The sequence below is a fragment of the Lepidochelys kempii genome, chromosome 14, assembly GCF_965140285.1.
Source record: "Lepidochelys kempii isolate rLepKem1 chromosome 14, rLepKem1.hap1, whole genome shotgun sequence".
Classification (NCBI taxonomy): domain Eukaryota; kingdom Metazoa; phylum Chordata; order Testudines; family Cheloniidae; genus Lepidochelys; species Lepidochelys kempii.
In genome coordinates this window covers 51,113,546-51,130,369 of record NC_136393.1, presented here as the reverse complement: position 1 = coordinate 51,130,369, position 16,824 = coordinate 51,113,546, and the positions used below count along the sequence as shown (strand labels likewise).

The following is a 16,824-nucleotide window of genomic DNA, read 5'->3' as shown; positions in this document are numbered from 1 at the left end:
CCGGGGGAGGGGTCTGGCGGGCGAGCAGCAGCGGGGGGCGGGGATGGAGAACTGGGCCGGGGGGCTGAAGGGTGGGTACGGGGGGGGGACGTGCCGGGGAGGGGGGAAGGGAGATGCCGCGGGGGGAGGGGTCTGGCGGGCGAGCAGCAGCGGGGGGGGGGGGGAGGCCGGGGCGGGGATGGAGAACTGGGCCGGGGGGCTGAAGGGTGGGTACGGGGGGGGCATGCCGGGGGGAGGGGTCTGGCGGGCGAGCAGGCGGGGGGGGAGGCCGGGGCGGGGATGGGAGAACTGGGCCGGGGGGCTGAAGGGTGGGTACGGGGGGGGCATGCCGGGGGGAGGGGTCTGGCGGGCGGCAGCAGCGGGGGGCGGGGATGGGAGAACTGGGCCGGGGGGCTGAAGGGTGGGTACGGGGGGGGGACGTGCCGGGGAGGGGGGAAGGGAGATGCCGCGGGGGGAGGGGTCTGGCGGGCGAGCAGCAGCGGGGGGGGGGGGAGGCCGGGGCGGGGATGGGAGAACTGGGCCGGGGGGCTGAAGGGTGGGTACGGGGGGGGGCATGCCGGGGGGAGGGGTCTGGCGGGCGAGCAGGCGGGGGGGGAGGCCGGGGCGGGGATGGGAGAACTGGGCCGGGGGGCTGAAGGGTGGGTACGGGGGGGGCATGCCGGGGGGAGGGGTCTGGCGGGCGAGCAGGCGGGGGGGGGGAGGCGCACGGACGCCGCACGGAGCGGGGCGGGGCCGGGAGGTGAGTGCGGCTCCCCGGGCCCCCCCTCGCCCTGCCCCCCCGCATCCCCCCCAGTTCCTGCCCCCTCGCGCCTGCCCCGCCGCGGCCCCCTGGGGCCTGCCCCTTCCCCTCCGCTTCCCCCAGTTCCTGCCCCGTTACCCCCCTCGCCCTACCCCCCCCCGGCTCCTGCCCCCTCTTCCCACAGCCCCTGCTACGCCCCTTTTCCTTTCGTGTCCCCCCGGCTCCTGCCCCCTTCCCCCCTCCCTGGGGCCCTGCCCCCTTCCCCTCCCTCGCCGCGTCCCCCCGGCTCCTGCCCCCTTCCCCGTCCCCCTCTGGCCCCTGACCCCTTTCTGCTGCTTACCCCCCCTCGCCCCCGATCCACAGTGCTCCCAGCCCCTCCCCACGAAGTGCCTCTGTCTGGCCTTCTCCCTCCATCCACTGCCCCTGCCTCCCCGGAACAAGGGGGGTGGCTGTGGGCAGGGTAGTGGGGGGCTCATACTGGGGGGCTGCAGGGGCACTGGGGGGTGTTCTGTGTGTGATCCCCCATCTCTCTCTCTCTCTTGCAGGCAACCTCCATCACCTGCTGACCCATCCTCACCCCGTATGGCCCCCCGGCTCTGCCCCACCGCTGCCCCCCTGCCTGGCTGCGGCGGGGGCTGCTGACAGGGCTGGGGGGACTGGCGCTTGTGAGCCTCGTGCTTGGGGGCACAGGGGAGGAGCTGCTATCGTGGTCACTGGCCCCCTTCCTGGGAGGCAGGGGGGGTTTCCTGCACGGAGACCCCCCCTTGCCTGGCCCCGACTCCTTCCTGCTGCCCAACGTGGACGCCTGCAGGCCCCGGGCCCCCTTCCTGCTGGTGCTGGTGGCCAGCGCGCCGGGGCACACGGCCCAGCGCCAGGCGGTGCGTGCCAGCTGGGGGGGCGCCCGCTGGGCCGGGGGGTACCCGGTGCGGACGCTCTTCGCCCTGGGGGCACCGGGCTCGGGCGAGGAGCAGGCCCGGCTGGAGGAGGAGTCCCAGCGCCACGGAGACCTGGTCCAGGGCCGCTTTGCCGACACCTACGCCAACCTGACCCTCAAGACCATGATGCTGCTGGGCTGGGCGGCCGCCCACTGCCCCAGCGCCGCCTTTGTGGTGAAAGTCGATGACGACGTCTTCCTCAACCTGCCTGCCCTGGCCCGCCACCTGGGGGCGCTGCCCAGCCCTCGCCAGCTCTACCTGGGCCGGGTCCACTGGCGGGTGCAGCCCAACCGCGACCCCAGCAACCGGCACCACGTCCCGGCCTCCGCCTACCCGGCTCGGGCCTTCCCCCCCTACTGCAGCGGCACGGCCTACGTGCTGTCCAGCGACGCTGCCCTGTGGGTGCTGGGGGCCGCCCCCCACGTGCCTCCCGTGCCCCTGGAGGACGTCTACGTGGGGCTGTGCGCTCGCTGGGCTGGCTTGGCCCCCACCCACACAGCCCGCATGGCTGGATCCACCCACTACCCCATGGACCCCTGCTGCTATGGGGAGGTGCTGTACAGTGTGCACCAGGTGGGCCCTCAGGCGCTGGAGGCAGCCTGGGCTATGGCGGGGGGAGAAGGGGGATCCTGTACCCCACTGCATAGGGGGCTGGGGGTGCTGAGGTGCAAGGTGCTAGCTCTGCTGGAGGGTCTGTGAGGGGCGGGGGGGCTGGGAGCCAGGACTCCTGGGTTCTATCCTCAGCTCTGGGAGGGGAGTGGGTTCTAGTCCAGTGGTTCTCAATCAGAGGCACGTGTACCCTTGGGGTACGCCAAGGTCTTCCAGGGGGTGCATTGACGCAGCTAGAGATTTGCCTAATTTTACAACAGGCAACACAACAAGCACTAGTCCAGTCAGTACAAACTAAAATTTCATACAGACAATGACTTCTTTATACTGCTCGATGTACTATACACTGAAATGCAAACACAAGATTTATATTCCAATCAATTTCTGTTATAATTGTATGGTGAAAATGGAAAAGTAGCAATTTGTCAGTAATAGTGGCTGACACAATTTTTATGGCTGAGCTAGTAAGCAAGTCGATTTTAAGTTAAGTGAAACTTGGGGGTACGCAAGGCAAATCACACTCCTAAAAGGGGTACAGTAGTCTGGAAAGGTTGAGAGCCAGGGCCCTAAGTGGGGCAGGGGCGCGCTGGGAGCCCGGACTCCTGGGTTCTAACGCCAGCTCTTAGTGCAGTGATGCTCAGTGAGTGGCCTGGGCCAAATGTGACCCGGCAGCTCACCTTAAAAAAATGCTTTTGTAACTAAATTCATTATCAGCTGTGTGCTGCCTATGGCTTCCTTCGTAAGTAACGTCCTGGAGCTTAGGTTCTCCCATAGCGTCGGCTACGAATGAGTTGGGAGGCCGCCTGTTTTATCATTGGTGATGTAAATGGAGCCGGAAACGGATGCGAGTGGGGGAGTAAACGTCGCAAAGTCGACAGCGAAAACCAAGCTTTTAACCCAAGCTGCACAGTGTGTTTTCTCTTTGTTATGCTGTCGCATTTAAATACAAAGCCTTGGTGTTTCCTCTACCAAACCACTGGATCTGTCTGTAAGGTCGCCTCGGGAGGCGCCACTTTGACTCAAAGCACAGTCACTTCCACGCGGCCTGGCTCCTCATGGTGCTGCAAAATGTGACAAAATTGAAAACATGAAGTCTTCGTGTCACACCTGAAATGTTCTCACGAGATCAGCAACTGTACAGGGGAAAGCAACAGCTGCCTCTCGTTGGAGAATGTGGGCACTAGCTAAAAGGAAAAGGCCTTTCCTGGATGCCGAGCTCGTGAAGAGCGCACATTGGAAATGCTGGAGGAGCTCTTTGCCAGGGATAAAAACAAAGTTGACATTGTGACCCGTGTGACGCAGGTTCCCCTGTCCGATTCCATGGCAGTGCAAACAGTGGCTGATATTTGTAATTTATGTGGATTGTCTGTCAACGCTGCTTTCTGATTTAAAAACGCCAAACACACGTCTCCTGCAGTGGACGAATCATTTAAGTTACACTCCCCAGCTAGTGCGGTTTGTTAGATTTTATGATGGTGAAATTTCAAGGTAGAATTTTTATGCTTAATACTATTAGAAACCTACCCCACAGGAAGGAACCATCCTCTGTCGCCCATTCCAGCTTCTGGCAAACAGGGGACACCAATCCCGCATCTGCTCAACTTCTAGCTTGCAACATTGTTTTTATAAAACTGTTTTACGAGACATTTCAGCCAAATCCAGTGACCTGTTGCAGCATGATATTCGCTGGTTAAGCAGTGGGATTCATGATACAGGTGTTGTGCGCTTCAAAAGAAATAATAGAATTCCTTTCAAACCACAAAAACAACAAGGCTTGCAAGTTCCTGGAATTTATGAATTATGTCACAAGTAGCTTTTCTGTGTGATATTACTGGTCACTTGAATTCCTTCAGCTTGCAGTTCCACGGTCATGCAAGCAGTGTCAGATATCTGTTTGAAAAAGTGTGTGCCTTTCAGAGGAATCTTGAAAATTTTCAGGCAGACTTCGCAGGAAAGCTGTTGCACTTTCCCACATTATGTGGTGTTGTTACAGATGAAACCTCGATGAAAACGCTGCACAAATTCCTGAACAATCTGATCAAAAATTATAAATGGGATTTGAGAACTTTAAAATTCCCAAGGATTTGATTTGATTTGTTTTCTCTGCTGATGGCCCTTGCCCTTCTGAAGCAAAGAACACTCTTGATTCAATCAATGAAGGGGCCTTTCTATTAGAAATTGTAAGCTCAAGAGCTCAGATGTCTTGAAGGCAAAATCCAGAGAAGCGGGACATTGCAAGTTCTGGACTCAGTCCGCTGATCAGTTTCAGAATAGCCAGCATCTGGCTTTTAACCGTGTTCGGACCAATGTACCTCTACGAAGCTGGGTTTTCTGCCATGAATGCTATAAAAACCCAGTACCGCCATCACCTGAGGGACGAGCATCTTCATGCGTGCATGGCCTTGGCCAGACCACCTACAACCCACTCATCACGTTTGGTGCTGTCACCTCTCCCACTAGCGAGTGCCACAAACACAGGTAATAATGTTGAGTTATAACTGTGTTAGAAGAGAGAATCACTAATACTTTCCTTGCCTCTCGTTGGAGGGGCTTTATTTATGGCAGCTGAAGTGCTTTTTGTCAGACATCTGTACCAATGGGCTGCCTTGTGTCATAACATTCTCAGATTGGCCCGTGGGTAGCTCTCATTGAATATCACTGAGCTAGTGGGTTAGAATTTGGTCGGGGGGGGAACCAGAACTCCTAGCGCGCTGGGACAGTCAGGGTCAGTCTGTGTAGGGCTCAGCCCAACAGGGGCCCTGATCTCGGTCAGGCTCTGGGCAGCGCCTGGCCCAACGGTGGGGTAGGCTTGCTCTCGCTCATGGGTCTGTGCCACGCCTAGTGAGGGCTGTCAAGCTTTACCTGTAAGGGGTTAAGAAGCTCAAATAACCTGGTTGGCACCTGACCAGAAGGACCAATAAGGAAAGCAGATACTTTCAAATGTGTGTGTGTGTGGGGGGGGGGGGTGGTGGTGTTTGTGCTCTTTTTTGTCCCTCTCTGGACCGAGAGAGAAGCCAAGCAGGGACAACATCTCCTGAAAATATATCTGGAATAATCCATCTAAAAATTACAGAAATTGTAAGTGAGCTAAGGAACTGCATTAGGTTATCTTTTGTTTTAGCTTGTGAATTTTCCCTATGCTAAGAGGTAGTTTTATTTCTGTTTTGTAACTAAAGCTGAGTCCAGAAGGGAGTCCTCTGTGTTTTAAATCTTTTTATTACCCTGTAAAGTTACCTTCCATCCTGATTTTGCAGCTGTGATTCTTTTACTTTTTTCTTTATAATAAAAATCCTTCTTTTAAGAACCTGATTGATTTTAGTGCCCTAAAGATAAAGGGTTTGGGCTGTGCTCACACTGCAAACCAGTTGGTTGGTAGATTATTCTCAAGCCTCCCAGGAAAAGGGGTGAAGGGGTTTGGGGAATATTTTGGGGAATAGGGACTCCAAGTGACCCTTTCCTGAATTATGTGTAAATCATGTGGTCGCGGCAGCGATACCATCTAAGGACGAGGGAAGGAATTGGGGCTTGGGGAAGTTTTTAACCTAAGATGGTAGAATATAAGATTAGGGGGTCTTTCAGGTGAGTCCCCACCTCTGTACCCCCGAGTTCAGAGTGGGGAGGAAACCCTGACAAGGGCCCTGTGCTGCACCCAGCTCTGGGGAAGCACTCGCACATAGACTGGATGGGATGGGATGTGGTGGTGGGCACAGACTCTGTAATTAGTGTGTGGGCGGGAACAGGAACCCCCCTTTTCCTCAAGGAGCTGGTACCTGCTCATTGGGGTCCCTGGCAGCGGGTGGGGATGGCAGGCTGGGCAAGCCCTGACAGGTCTAACGCCTGCCAGTCCTCCGCACCAGAGAAACGTCTCCGCCATTTGGAACCCGTGCTCAGTTTTGTGCCCTCAGCACCAGCCCGCTGTACAGACCCACCCGAGCCTGCACTCGGCTCCCAGCCACGGTCCCCGCTCCGCCCAACGCATGCCCCCCACCTCGAGTAACCCCCTCCCCTCCCCCAAACACTCCCGCTGTACAGAACCACCCGAACCCCCCGGGTCTGCACTCGGCTCCCAGCCATGCTCCCCACTCCCCTCGAGTAACCCCCTCCTCCTCTCTGCCCCAAACCAGAGCCAGGCTAGACAAAGCCAACGACAACTTTAATACAAAAATATCAGGGTGACAGTGCAGGGTGAGTGGGGGACCCCACCCTGCTCCCACCCCCACAGCCCTTACCCCGGAGGGGATGGGTAACGCTCGTGACCCCTTTCGCCCCCATGGGGGGCAATCCTCTCCCCCCCAACCCCCACGAGGTTATTTCCTGAATCGATCCAGAGCCGACCTCTGAGCCCGGGGTGCCGCCTTCAGCTCTCGCTCCACCTCTGCTGCTGCTCCAGGCTCTTCCGGATCTTGGTCTGGGGGGAGGGGGAGCGGGGGTGAGCCAGGGACACCCCAGTAAATGGCCCAATTGGGGGGGGCACGACCCAGCGCGGGGGCGACCCTGGGAACCAACCCCCCCACCTCACCCCCCAATTCACAGCGTAATGGAGCCCTGGGGTATGGGGGAGAGATGCCCCCTGATGTCACTGGCCCAGTTGGAGAGGGGAGTTGTGGTGGGGGGCGGGGCACACGGGAAGTCCTGTTTGAGACAGGAAGTGGAGAGCTGGCTTTTGGGGGTGGGGAGCAAAGTCTGATGGGTAAGGACTGGCCCAAGGGCGGATGGGACAGACAGGTGGACAGTAAGGACAGACGTACCCGTTGCTCCTCATTCGCCACCTTCTTTTTACGCCGCAGGAGGTTCCGCTGAGCTGCGCCCCTTCAGCTTCCGTCGTGGCTGGAACGCCGGCTTGGCCTGGGGGTCGAAGGCCTGGGGGGCAGGGGAGGGAGGGAGAGAGAGTCAGTCCTTCTGTATCCCACAATGCACCATAGTGCCCCTCTGCTCTCCCCCCACCAGCTCCTGACATGCCACAGCGACTGCGGGCACTGCCTGGTCCCCACTGTGCCACCCCCCTCACTCTCCCCGCCACTTCCCACAATGCACCACGGCGCCCCCGCGAGACAGCCCGGCACTGCCCGGTGCCCACAACCCGCAATGCCCCACCGTGTCTCCCCGCCACTTCCCACAATGCACCACGGCGCCCCCGCGAGACAGCCACGGCACTGCCCGGTCCCCACTGAGACCACCCCCTCACTCTCCCCGCCACTTCCCACAATGCACCACGGCGCCCCCGCGAGACAGGCCCAGCACTGCCTGGTCCCCACTGTGCAACCCCCCTCACTCTCCCCGCCACTTCCCACAATGCACCACGGCGCCCCCGCGAGACAGCCCGGCACTGCCCGGTGCCACAACCCGCAATGCCCCACCGTGTCTCCCCGCCACTTCCCACAATGCACCACGGCGCCCCCGCGAGACAGCCACGGCACTGCCCGGTCCCCACTGTGCCACCCCCTCACTCTCCCGCCACTTCCCACAATGCACCACGGCGCCCCCGCGAGACAGCCCAGCACTGCCTGGTCCCCACTGTGCCACCCCCCTCACTCTCCCCGCCACTTCCCACAATGCACCACGGCGCCCCCGCGAGACAGCCCGGCACTCGCCCCCGGTGCCCCACAACCCGCAATGCCCCACCGTGTCTCCCCGCCACTTCCCACAATGCACCACGGCGCCCCCGCGAGACAGCCCGGCACTGCCCGGTGCCCACAACCCGCAATGCCCCACCGTGTCTCCCCGCCACTTCCCACAATGCACCACGGCGCCCCGCGAGACAGCCCGGCACTGCCCGGTCCCACTGTGCCACCCCCTCACTCTCCCCGCCACTTCCCACAATGCACCACGGCGCCCCCGCGAGACAGCCCGGCACTGCCCGGTGCCCACAACCCGCAATGCCCCACCGTGTCTCCCCGCCACTTCCCACAATGCACCACGGCGCCCCCGCGAGACAGCCCAGCACTGCCCGGTGCCCACAACCCGCAATGCCCCACCGTGTCTCCCCGCCACTTCCCACAATGCACCACGGCGCCCCCGCGAGACAGCCCGGCACTGCCCGGTGCCCACAACCCGCAATGCCCCACCGTGTCTCCCCGCCACTTCCCACAATGCACCACGGCGCCCCCGCGAGACAGCCCGGCACTGCCCGGTCCCCACAACCCGCAATGCCCCACCGTGTCTCCCCGCCACTTCCCACAATGCACCACGGCGCCCCCGCGAGACAGCCCGGCACTGCCCGGTGCCCACAACCCGCAAGCCCCACCGTGTCTCCCCGCCACTTCCCACAATGCACCACGGCGCCCCCGCGAGACAGCCGGCACTGCCGGTGCCCACAACCCGCAATGCCCCACCGTGTCTCCCCCACGCCCACTTCCCCCCCCACAATGCACCACGGCGCCCCCGCGAGACAGCCCGGCACTGCCCGGTGCCCACAACCCGCAATGCCCCACCGTGTCTCCCCGCCACTTCCCACAATGCACCCACGGCGACTCTGAGATAGCGCGTAGACAGCCCGGCACTGCCCGGTCCCCACAACCCGCAATGCCCCACCGTGTCGCCCCGCCACTTCCCACAATGCACCACAGCGCCCCCGCAAGACAGCCCGGCACTGCCTGGTCCCCACAACCCGCAATGCCCCACCGTGTCTCCCGCCACTTCCCACAATGCACCACGGCGCCCCCGCGAGACAGCCCGGCACTGCCTGGTCCCCACAACCCGCAATGCCCCACCGTGTCTCCTCGCCACTTCCCACAATGCACCACAGCGCCCCCGCAAGACAGCCCGGCACTGCCTGGTCCCCACAACCCGCAATGCCCCACCGTGTCTCCCCGCCACTTCCCACAATGCACCACGGCGCCCCCGCGAGACAGCCACGGCACTGCCTGGTCCCCACAACCCGCAATGCCCCACTGTGTCTCCCCGCCACTTCCCACAATGCACCACGGCGCCCCGCGAGACAGCCCAGCACTGCCTGGTCCCCACTGTGCCACCCCCCTCACTCTCCCCGCCACTTCCCACAATGCACCACGGCACCCCCGCGAGACAGCCCGGCACTGCCTGGTCCCCACAACCCGCAATGCCCCACTGTGTCTCCCCGCCACTTCCCACAATGCACCACGGCGCCCCCGCGAGACAGCCCGGCACTGCCTGGTCCCCACAACCCGCAATGCCCCACTGTGTCTCCCCGCCACTTCCCACAATGCACCACGGCGCCCCCGCGAGACAGCCACGGCACTGCCCGGTCCCCACAACCCGCAATGCCCCACTGTGTCTCCCCGCCACTTCCCACAATGCACCACGGCGCCCCGCGAGACAGCCTGGCACTGCCCGGTCCCCACAACCCGCAATGCCCCACCGTGTCTCCCCGCCACTTCCCACAATGCACCACGGTGCCCCCGCGAGACAGCCACGGCACTGCCCGGTCCCCACAACCCGCAATGCCCCACCGTGTCTCCCCGCCACTTCCCACAATGCACCACGGCGCCCCCGCGAGACAGCCACGGCACTGCCCGGTCCCCGCAACGCCCCACCGTGTCTCCCCGCCACTTCCCACAATGCACCACGGTGCCCCCCAAGTCGCTCACCAGCCGCGCCACTCGCTCCTGGTGCTTCTGCTCCATGGTGATGGCATCTACCTGGCCCAGCTGCCTCGGGTCCAGCGTGATCAGCTCCGACGGGATCTGCCGGGGGCCAAGCTGTCAGGGGCGGCACGGACCACCCAGGCTCCCCCCTCCCATGACACCACCCCTCCTGGCGGTGCCCCCGCAGGCACCCCAGCTACCCACCCCGGTGTCCCCACAAGGGGTGCCCGTGAACCCCTCCCCCCAGCCCCAGAGGTCCCTCCCTTAGCATCTTGGACCAAGGGATCCAGCTGACCCCCAGCTGGGGCTGCACGGTGGGGGGACGGGGCTGGGCACTGTGTGGTGGTGGTGGGGCGACGTTACCTTCTCCAGCAGGGCTTTGACCTCCCACTCCTGCCGCTGCTTCTGGCTCCGGAACGGGTTGTTCTCCAGGGCGTCGAAATTCGCCTGTCCAGCACCTGGGATGCGGGGGGGGACGGGGGGGACGACAGGAGGTTAGTGGGGGGAGGGGGTGGGCAACAACCCATCCCCCCTCTACCATGGACACAGCCACACAGCTGTACCAGGCCCCCACAGGCTGTAGCGGGGGGCATATGACAGGCAGGTCAGCTACTGGGCACTGTGGACATGGGGGGTGGGGAGGTTATGAGGACATAGTGGGGGGCCATACCTGGCACCAGGAGGCTGGTGATGCCGCTGCCATGCCCTACGCCCAGCACGTCCTCGAAGGGGCAGAAGCGCAGGCCGTGGGCCGCCCGGGGCAGCGTGTGCGACAGGTAGGGCTTGCGAGGCAGGTGCATGGGCACGTCCCGGTACACCTGGGGTGGGAGGGGCAGACATGGGGGATTAGCGCCTGCAGCAGGGCCTGGCTCATAGGGGCTGTCAGAGCATAGGGCAGTCAGAGCTCCCCCTCGGGTGGGGGACAGACAGGGCCCAGGCTCATCAGAACAGGGGCCAATGCCAGGTGCCCAGAGGGAATGAACAGAACAAGAAATCAAGAGATCCATCCCCTGTCGCCCATTCCCAGCTTCTGGCAAACAGAGGCCACGGACACCATCCCTGCCCATCCGGGCTAATAGCCACTGATAGACCTGTCCTCCATTAATTTATCTAGTTCTTTTTTGAACCCTGTTATAGTCTTGGCCTTCACAACATCCTCTGGCAAGGAGTTCCACAGGTTGATTGTGCGATCCGTGAAAAAATACTTAAACCTGCTGCCTATTAATTTAATTTGGTGACCCCTAGTTCTTGTGTTATGAGAAGGAGCAAATCGTTACCTAATTTTTCCACACCCGTCATGATTTTATAGACCTTAATCATATCTCCCCTTAGTCGTCTCTTTTCCAAGCTGAAAAGTCCCAGTCTTAGTAACCTCTCCTCATACAGCAGCCTTTCCATCCCCCTCATCATTTTTGTTGCTCTTTTCTGAACCTTTCCCAATTCGAATAGATCTTTTTTTAAAATGGGGCGACCACATCCACACGCAGTGTTCAAGGTGTGGGCGAACCATGGATTTATAGAGAGGTGATATGACCTTTTCTGTCCTATTATCTGTCCCTTTCCGAATGATTCATAATATTCTGTTTGTTTTTTTGGCTGCCGCTGCACATTGTGGACAGTTCTTTGGAAACATCCACTCAATGACCCCAAGATCTCTTTCTTGAGTGGTAACAGCTAATTTAGACCCCATCATTTTGTAGGTATAGCTGGGATGAGGTTTTCCAGCGTACATTACTTTGCATTTATCAACACTGAATTTCATCTGCCATTTTGTTGTCCAGTAACTCAGTTTTATGAGACCCCTTTGTAACTCTACACAGTCTGCTTTGGACTTCGCTATCTTGAGTAATTTTGTATCATCTGCAAATTTCACCACCTCCTTGTTTACTCCTTTTCCCAGATCATTTATGACTATGTTGAATAGGACTGGGCCCAGTACAGACCCCTGGGGGACACCACTATTTACCTCTCTCCAAAGCAGTTCGGGGGGGGGGGATGGGAAGGGGGTTTGAGCAATACCTAGTCTGTGGGAGAAGGATGCAGGGCGGATGGGGCCCTGCTGAGCCCAGCGAGAGAGAGGGGGACAGCCCGGAGTATAAGGGCCCCTCCTTTACCTGCACCACGGCCCCACAGCTACCCCCAGCAGCCCCCGCTGGCTGAAGGCCAGGTGCCAGTATGTGGGGGGAGGAATAGGGGGGTGTCTGTGTGTGCAGAGCCAGGGGGGATCGTTACCTGGACCACATCCCCGCAGGCGGCCCCCAGCAGCCCCCGCTGGCTGAAGGCCAGGTGCCCGGCGCCCATGGGCAGCACCAGGGAGTGCAGGGGCTGATATGTCCGGAGGTCGTAGACGCGCAGCTTCCGGTCCAGCCCCGATGTCGCCATGTACCTAGGGGGAGGTGGGGGGAGATCCAGAGCATGATCCCCCACGACCGCACAGTGTCACCCCAGCCCCGACGTCGCCATGTACCTGTGACATGCCATGTCACAGCGTGACCCCCACCCCCGCCATATCCCACCCAAGGAAGGTTGGGGGGAGACCCACACCATGACCCAGCCCCAAGCCTCCATCCCCTCCCCCCATATTCCACCTCTGCCCTGATGACACCATGTAGCTGGGGGGAAGTGGGGGGAGACCCCCCCAGCTCCCCTCCTTTCCCCACATGCACCCCTGCAGCCCCTTTTCCCTGTTCACCCCACTCGGGCCCCTTCCCCACCATGGCAGGACTGCTGCCCCCGAGTCACTCACGTTCCGGAGCTGTCGACGGCCACGGCCCGGACCCCCCCTTGGTGGCACAGCATCCGCACCAGGGGCTCCTTGACATTGGGGCTCCACAGGGTCACCGTGCCTGCGGGGGGAGGGCCCACAGAGCACGAGGAGTTAACGAGGGGTCACCCCCCACCGGGCACAAGGGGTTAGCGAGTGGTGGAAGGGATGGACAGGGCCAGGTTCACCGCTTGAGGGTGGGGGGGCTAAGGGGCTGTCATAGCAATGGGTCTGACTAACCAGGCCAGGCTGAGGGGGCAGGAAGGAGATGAGGCCAGCGGTTCCCCAGGCCAGAATGGGGCCACGCTGAAGAGCTTGATGGAACGTCGCTGTCTGAACCGGTGCCTGCCCCAGTGATGGGCTGGGCCAGGGGGCTGTGCCCTGCCGGGGGGGGCAGGGCAGGGATGACACACAGGGTGTGAGGGCCCTGGGAGAAACACTCCTAGTAGTGTGGGGCAGGGGACGTTGGCGCTGTGGGGGGGGGGGAGCTCCAGTTATGGGGTACAGGTGGTGGCAGGGGATGTCTCATCGTTGCTGTGCCCCAGGTGGACGAGGGCGGTGGGGTAGCAATGGGGCGGGGTTGGGGGCAGAGTTGGGGGGTAGTGGTGAGGTCGGGTCGGGCGTAGCAGTGGGTTGGGGCGGGGTTGGGGGAAGAGTTCGGGGGTAGCAGTGGGTTTGGGGTGGAGCAGAGGGGGCAGCAGTGGGTTGGGGGATAGCAGTGGGGGGTAGCAGTGGGGCGGTCTCACCGTTGCTGTGCCCCAGGTGGATGATGGCGTTGGCCGGGTTCTGCCCCATCACGCCCAGGCGTCCCCCCCGGGTGCAGATGGCAGCAACCTCCTTCCCCACCGAGATGTCCAGGTACTGCAGGAACCCCGTCTCGCTCTGCACGGGGGAGCGGGGGCGGGGTCAGTGGGGCACCAGCCCCCCAAACCCTGGTGCCCAAGCCCACCCCCTGCTTTACAGCATTGGCCAGCAGGAGCCCTGGTGTGCAGGCCCCCCTCTTTCACTGTGGTGGGCAGCGGGAACCCCGGCCACCGGCCCGCCCCACAGCGGCCCCCCGCCCCAGCACTCACCGCGGTGGCCAGCAGGAAGTGGTAGGGCAGGAACTCCATGCGCAGGACCCCATTGAAGCGCTTCAGGCAGTTCAGCTCCACGCCCTGGTTGTCGTAGACGTAGAGCCAGCGCCGCTGGGCCACCGCGAACATCGTCTCCGTGTGCAGCCACCTGAAACGGGGGGCATGAGACGGGGGGTGGGGGGGCCACGAGGTGTCCCGCTGCACGGCTCAGCCCGTGAGCAACCTGCAAACTCCGTCTGTGCAACACGCCTCCTCGTGCAACTCTCCCAGCCTCCCCGGCCGTGGGCGGGCACGGATGTGCCCATTCGCCTTCCCGACGCACGCCCACCCGTGCGATGGGCATGCCCTGCTGATGCACCGTTACACCTGCCGGGAGCAGCGGATGCAGCCCCGCCCCCCCGGACCCCCCTGTGCCGCGTGCCGCGCCCGGGTGTCACTCCCCCCCCAGTCGCACACTCACGTGACGTCAGTGACCGTCTCCATGACATTGATCTCACACAGCAGTGACTTGGTTTGCCAGTCCAGAGCTGCCACATGGCCCCGCCGGCCCCCCAGCAGCAGATGCCTGCGTGGGGAGATGGGAGGGGAGCACACACACAATCCAGTCTCCGTATGTCTCCTGACCTGCCCCTCTGGGACCCCCAGAGCAGGTCAGGGGAGGCCTGCGGGGTCAGGGGTCCCTGACGCAGGCCCTCCCTGACACAGGAGAGCCCAGTTGGGCCCTGCCTCTCCAACCCCTCCCCAGAAGATATGTTACCTAGGTACAGCCAGCCCCCACACCTTCCCCACTGATTCCCACCTGCCCCACGGGTTCCGCTCCCTCCTACTCTCCCCCACATGCTCCTCCCTGCCCCCTCCCTCACCTGCCAGGTCGGGTATAATCCATCCTGTAGGGGCCAAACTGGTTCAGTCTCAGCTCAAAGTGCTATGGGGGAGAGACCTGGTTAGACACAGCACAGGGACCCCCAACCCCGGTGACCCTGCCCCCACGCCACTGAGACGCTGCCCCGGGATCCCCCCGGCAACCCCCCCCCCACCACTGAGATGCTGTCCTGGGATCCCCCCTGCAATACTGCCCAGTGACCCCCCCCTTCCTAGGGGCAGCCCCTCCCCCTGCCATTCCTCCCACCCCACGACACCCTCAGACCCGGCGCATGGGGGTGTCTCTGACCTTAGTGGCGCTGACAATGTCCGTGGCCTCGGCAATGTCAGCCTGGGCGATGGTGCAGGTGTCCTCGCCGGGGTCCCCCTCCAGGAAGCTGCAGGGGGGACGGGGGTGAGAGTCAGGAACGGACCCAGCACTGGTGTGGGAGGGGAGCCAGCCGGGAGCCGGGGCGTGTGTGTGGGGGAAGGGGGGTCACCCATCCCATCCGGGGCGGGGAGAACCAGCAGGCAGCCCCGGCTCAAGTGGCAGCACCGGACGGGGGCCCGAAGGGAGGAGACGATGGGGGCACTGGGGCAGCTGCCCCAGCTTGGGGGGCCGGGGGGGGGGGACGACGACTCACCCTGGCTCCTCGGGCAGCAGCAGCTCCATGCGCGCAGCCTGTTGTGTTGCCAGCTCCACCTTCTGCTCCAGCGAGGCCAGATGGTCCCGGAGCCGCCGGCTGGACGCCCCTGCCTGGGGGGGTGGATGGACGGACGGACAGACGGATGGGGTGAGAGCCGCACGTGGCCCTGTCCCTCCCGCCCCCCACCATTGGGGGGGTCAGTAACCATGGGGGAACCCCCTCAGGGACGACCTTGCCTGGCAACCCCCAGGCACCCAGCTGCCCCCCAGTTTCCACCACACCCCTCAACTCACCAGCTGCGATTTCTGGCCCCGCTGGAATTTCTTCACCTTGTGGAGGGGGAGGGGGGCGGCGCCGGGGAACGGGTCCCTCTTCTAGGGAGAGAGGGACACACAGACAGATAGGGGGTGGGAGGGGCCTGCTACAGGCCCCCTTCTCCCCCTAGAGGTACTTCCCTTTGCCATGCAACCCCCGGCCCTCCTCCCCCTGACCTCAGCTGCCCCTCCTCCCCCCATGGCCAGCCCCCCAGGATTCTCAGCCTTACCCCAGAGATCTGGCCTGCAGCCCCTGACGCCGGCAGCCCCTTCCTGGCCTCCAGGCTCCCCTCTGCCCCAGCCTGCAGCCTGCTCTTCTCATTGCGAGGCCTCTTGGCCCTGAGGGGGGCGGCTTCAGGGGTGTCCGGCTGGGAGGCCCCTTCCCAATAGCGCTGCAGCTTCTTCGTCAACTTCTTCTTCGGGGGGTTGAAGTGGGGGGGAGGGAGAGAGAAAGGGGTGATGAATCGGGGGGAAGAATCAGTTACCCTCAGCTCGGGAGGTGGGGAGACTGGCAAGAGGATGAGACATGGGGAGTTAGTTCCCCTAGCTAGGAGGGTGGGGGGTACAGAGGACAGGGACTGAAACTGCCCCCCAACTTGTGCAGAGATACCTGCCCCACAGGGCAGAATAGCCGGCCACTCCCACTGGCCTGATGGGGAGTGCCCCCCGCCCCGCCGGGCAGAACCACCAGCCACAACACACAGTCGGGGGGAGGGGGTCTGCCCCCAACAGGGAAAGACTTAGTCCCCTGCTGGGATAGGGGGGCAAGTGCCCCGCGGGCTGCAAGAGGGCCAGCCCTGCCCCCCAGAGCACTCCGCGCACAAGCAGGGACGCCCCACGGATACAGCCAGCCCCTGCCCCGTGTCCCCCGGTTACTAGAGGAGCCCGAGAGACCCCGCCGCCCCACAGACATGGGGGCAATAAACTCCCCCCCCAAACCCCTGTAATTGCGTGTTCGGCCCCTGCATGCACCGACTCGTGTTAGTGACCTGCCCCCTCCCTGCTTATGACATGGGGTAACCACCCCCCCGGGGAATCCCTGCCCCACTCCCCGGCACTCACCTTGCCCGCCCCGGCTGGCCCCCCCTGCATCCCGCTCCCTGCCACCACCTCCATCCTGAGCGCCTGCAACCACGTGCAGCCTCCAGCTGCGGGCCAGGTTCTTCCGGTCGTGGCCGCCGCACCCAATCACGGAGCGAGGCGACTGAGCCCACGGCCAATCAGCGCGGCGACAACCTGCCCGGTAGTGAAGCCGTGCAGCTGACATTATGGGCGAGGGCAACTCGCCAGCTACGGAGACGCGGCGGCCATCTTGGG

General features: G+C 62.8%; 2 protein-coding genes across 2 annotated transcripts; one reads left to right on the top strand and one right to left on the bottom strand.

Moving 5' to 3' along the window:
- Window positions 1–1,305: 1,305 nt before the first annotated feature.
- B3GALT4 (beta-1,3-galactosyltransferase 4) lies at window positions 1,306–5,587 on the top strand (the record flags this gene model as incomplete). The annotated part of the gene is made up of 1 exon (XM_078848403.1): window positions 1,306–5,587. A coding segment is annotated over one exon (1,068 nt), but the record flags the coding sequence as incomplete, so codon positions are not given.
- An 841-nt stretch (window positions 5,588–6,428) lies between these two features.
- Window positions 6,429–16,642, bottom strand: WDR46 (WD repeat domain 46). The gene is given in 18 exon segments (XM_078848737.1): window positions 6,429–6,656; window positions 6,659–6,691; window positions 7,032–7,077; window positions 7,079–7,143; window positions 9,849–9,944; window positions 10,209–10,303; window positions 10,516–10,663; window positions 12,078–12,231; window positions 12,592–12,691; window positions 13,356–13,491; window positions 13,683–13,833; window positions 14,146–14,250; window positions 14,549–14,610; window positions 14,857–14,944; window positions 15,191–15,303; window positions 15,487–15,567; window positions 15,738–15,923; window positions 16,570–16,642. Coding segments are annotated over 18 exon segments (1,779 nt in total). The 5' UTR covers window positions 16,624–16,642; the 3' UTR covers window positions 6,429–6,590.
- Between the last annotated feature and the right edge of the window lie 182 nt (window positions 16,643–16,824).